Raw genomic sequence first — 4,119 nt, forward strand, 5'->3', positions numbered from 1 at the left:
TTGTTCCGTGCTCACTTTATTTGAACGCACTTTAATTTATGTTTTCAAATTTTCCGGAAATCTGAAACTTTCAAAGATCGGATCTTTGCAATCTTTGCAAAACTGTGCTCTTAAAAACTACCTCATACATCTGCAAAAACCGCTCACATCTGTGCTATTGGTAAAGAAAAATTAACTACACTAGCTGATGAAGGCACATGAATGCAGCCAAGAGATTACGTCCTATCAAGAATATACACATGTTCTCCAGAGAACAGACTCAGGCACATTTGTGTCACTGTAAAAGTAAAGAGAGGAGGCACATAGGTGTGTTTCAGGTTCAAATACTGACTTAGACTACAGACTGGCTTTTGTCATCGTCGTAGCGCTGGTACTGGTCCCCGAGCAGGGGCTGGTGGCCCTCCATCTTGTAAGACTTGGCACGCACGGCGCACGTGGTGGCAGCGAAAATGGCTGCGACGACCACAAGGGCAGCTACTATTGCCATGGTGATGATTTCAGTCAGGGTGAAAGGCTGACCTAGAAAGGGAGAAGTGGGTGATGATTACCTCCTTTATGTGCTTTTCTTTAAAGGCAAGGCTGAAATCTAAATGCATACCTGGCCACTCAGCTTCATAAGAGTAACCCAGATTTTCAGGGGCAGTCATGAACATCTCAGCGTTAGTCACCGGAGGCCAGAAAGGCACCATGTTGTAGCCCCTGTTGTGACCGATGGGGGCATTTTCTTCAGGATACACAGACGAATCTGTCAAGAAACACTTGAAGTTAGCCAAAAAGCTAGCAAGAAACCAGCCACACATGCAGGTATCATAAAGGCGTAAACACCTGGACTGTGTCTCCTCAACCATTCATCAAATATAGCGTCGGTGTAGGTGTGGAGCAGCACGAAGATGGGGTCGTTGGGTGAGAGGTGAGTCTGTCCTCCTGTGCCATTCAGGAACAGATGTGCCAGGTTGTGGAGGCTCCTCACCACGGGGTCGTAGTTCCCCTGTGGGGCGCTGTAGCCTGATGAAACAACATGAAAAAAGCATGAGAACCCGCAGAAACCCTGTATGGCAGACAGACAGAGAAGAAGTGTCTTTGTCATCACCTTCAATTGTGTTTCTGAAGCTTTCAGAGGAGGTGGAGTAGTAGGGCGGTGTGTCAAAAGCGTTAACCTGCAGACATTCGGCCACATCCTGGGGCTCTGGGAGACGCTGGACCATCGGCCTGTTGACGTTTCCTGCTGGGTTCCTTCTGATGGGAGAAGTCTCAGTGTCTGGAGGGAGAGAAACAGAGACCACAGTAGTTTCTTTGCATTTTAAGAATAAAAAGGAGAGAATATAGAATAAAAATCGGTGATAAACAACAGCCTCACTGTTGCAGATGGTTCCCAGTGTGTCGTAGTCCTCCACGCTCTCACAGACGACCCTCCACTGGGCGAAGATGGAGTTGGCGCTCAGGGAATTCATGTCAAAGCTGCTCCTGGCTCCCATCAGGTCATCTGTGCAGATGTCACATGTGCTTCCACCGATGGCAAAGTTCCAGTAGGGCAGGGCGAAGGAGGGGTCCTGCAGCATGTCCTGGTTGTTTCAAATAAATACATGGGAGTTTTAACTTCAAATGTAAAGAAACAAAACTTTTAGGAGCCTGCTTGTTTATTCTGCTTTTAACAATGTATGTCCATCCCATTAGGTAATGTGAGAGTATCAATAAAGTCTCATTTTGTGTTGGAGTCATACTGCACAGAATAAACTTTTCATACACTGTGATTTGCCTATATAATAGTCTGTAGTATCTTTTCACTATGCATGAATGAATCTGCAATAAATTAAAATTGTTCCCGCCACTGCACAGGTGGGTAGTAAATGTGTCAATAGAGAATTTATAAGAAAAAATAATTAATCAAGCTAAAGGGAACAAAGACTTTCTGCACACCAGTGAATCACTTACTTTTCATAAGTTTCCAAATCCCACTCTGAGACTACATTTTTTGATCTAAAAGAATAAAAGGATCCGAGCCACTAGTCACGAAACAGGCCTCTAACTAAATATGACTCGATTTTTGTATAACAAAAAAGTACAAAAACAGCTTAGTTGATATAGTTCATCCTGATCAGAGAAAAAAAAGCTCTCCAACTGTGCCTGTCAGTGTGCATAAAAATGAGTGGCTAATTAGCACAGCTCGAACCATAAAACCTGCAAAGCATAAGGATGGAGTTTCACCGCAGGAGTCCAACAATCTGTCTGGCTTCCAACACCACAATAATCATCAGCCTCAAAATCTGTGAATGCAAGTGTGCATGGTAAAATCCAACAAAAAGCTCCCAAAGCTCTGTTCAGTATTGTTTTCTACAAACCATCTCCAAATCAGTGTACAGTATCTCACCTGCATGTCTCGTTCCAGCTGCAACAGGTGGAACCTGTGCCAGGTGACAAAACCAGGCCCCTCGTGTGAGAAGTCAACTCCTCCGAAACTGGCCTGGCCCGCCCCCAGGAACGTCTTGCTGACCGAGAAGTAGTGGCTCCACACGAAGTAGTTGTAGATGGTGATGTTCTCGAACTGCACGGTGTTCCCGTCGGGCCCGAAGATCTCCGCGTAGCGCCGCGTGGCGATCACCAGGTCGGGGTGCACCGTGCGCTTGGCCTGGTCCAGCGCGTTCACGAACGCACGCTTCTCGTCCGCGCTGAGCTGCATCACGTTTCTCCTTACTGGAGGGATTACAGGAGAGGGAAAGTGGATTAACTCAATCAGTCATGCGTTAATTGGGGATTTGTTTTTTAATGACGGGGAAAAGAAGTGCAGAAAATGTGCGTAAACGGCAGTTTTTAGAAATGAATTAAGCACTCAAATGACATTTTTTACAAGTTTCACTAGTTAACATGCATGTATCTTCTTTCATGTGATGCTTATTTAAACTAATGTCGATAAAATAAGATGTCTTTGTTGTATAGAAATAGCTAAAACGGCATTAAGGGGCTGAAATCCGCTCATTAAATATTTCCCCGGATTCCTCCGAGGACGCGCACTCACCAACATTAACCCTCTGGTCACAGTTGGCCCCCGTCCATCCGTGTCTGCAGCGGCCGCAGTTATACCCGCTGAAGTTCCCATTACACTGACAGGTACGGTTGAAGTAACGGATGGGCCATCGCTCCCGATCGTCCCGTCCGTCGTGCGGGTACTGAGGGCCGTGCGGGCGCGCGTCCACCGCGATGGACACGCACTGTCCGCGCCCCGTGCTGGACCCGCACGGGTCGTTGTCGAGTCCGAAGGGCGACGGGCAGCACTGTCCACTCCTGAGTCCTTCGGGTGTCACACATTCTCTGGGGAACTGGGCGCTCACCACCACCGCGCCCACAAGCACCAAAAGGCAGCACTGAAACATGATCCAAACTTTTACGCACGGCTGGAGCTGACTTGGAGTAAGTTTTACCGAGTGAATATTTACCTGCAAATATACACCTCAACTAAGACTTTATCCAAAATTAACTTCCACACACCAGGGATTACTTTCTCTGTCCAATAGATGTGTGTAAAACCTCCCCTCCCATGAGCCCAGGCCCCTGCTTCTATTTCCCCCAAAACCAGTGAACCGTCGACCTTAAATACCGGATTAGCGCATGACTAGCTGGATTTTCTGACTCCCGCGTGATGCCATCACATAACATCATACATCCTACTGGGGGAAGGAGGGAAAGAAGGTAGTGTGATCCGTCATGCACAGTATTGTTCTTCTAAGAACTCACTGGACTTCTGCAGTTACCCTAAATGAGTCCAACATTAATTGCGAAGAAGTCTAATTAATCGCAAAACTCTTTCAGATTGAAACACAAATTATGATGAATGAGTGGGTCCACCCATAAACTTTAATGTGTGTCCAAGGACTGTAACCAGCACGCCTTTATGGAAATTAATTTGTTATGAAGTGATAGCCTTTTACAAAAGTAGCCCCTGGCACACATGTTTGAGGAATTAGAATAATCAACTTGGTGCTGCAGGCAGGCTCAGAAACACAATACGGGTATTGTTTACAGGATCTATCACTGCACTGACTGGAAATGAAAAAACCCCAAATGGGCTATTTTCAAAATCCTGTCATCCCAGTGTATTAAAGCAATTTCTCCCACTGTATAAAA

General features: G+C 46.2%; 1 protein-coding gene across 1 annotated transcript; it reads right to left on the reverse strand.

Annotated features, from left to right (window-relative positions):
* Positions 1-331: 331 nt before the first annotated feature.
* LOC141003757 (5,6-dihydroxyindole-2-carboxylic acid oxidase-like) lies at positions 332-3,368 on the reverse strand. Its single transcript, XM_073475198.1, has 7 exons — positions 3,014-3,368; positions 2,369-2,691; positions 1,358-1,562; positions 1,091-1,258; positions 826-1,005; positions 599-745; positions 332-519 (listed from the first exon to the last, which is right to left on the reverse strand). Exons 1-7 carry the CDS (start codon positions 3,366-3,368, stop codon positions 332-334), a joined length of 1,566 nt encoding a protein of 521 aa, XP_073331299.1.
* Positions 3,369-4,119: the final 751 nt, after the last annotated feature.

Source organism: Pagrus major, chromosome 10 (assembly GCF_040436345.1).
Source record: "Pagrus major chromosome 10, Pma_NU_1.0".
In the NCBI taxonomy this organism is placed as follows: Eukaryota; Metazoa; Chordata; class Actinopteri; order Spariformes; family Sparidae; genus Pagrus; species Pagrus major.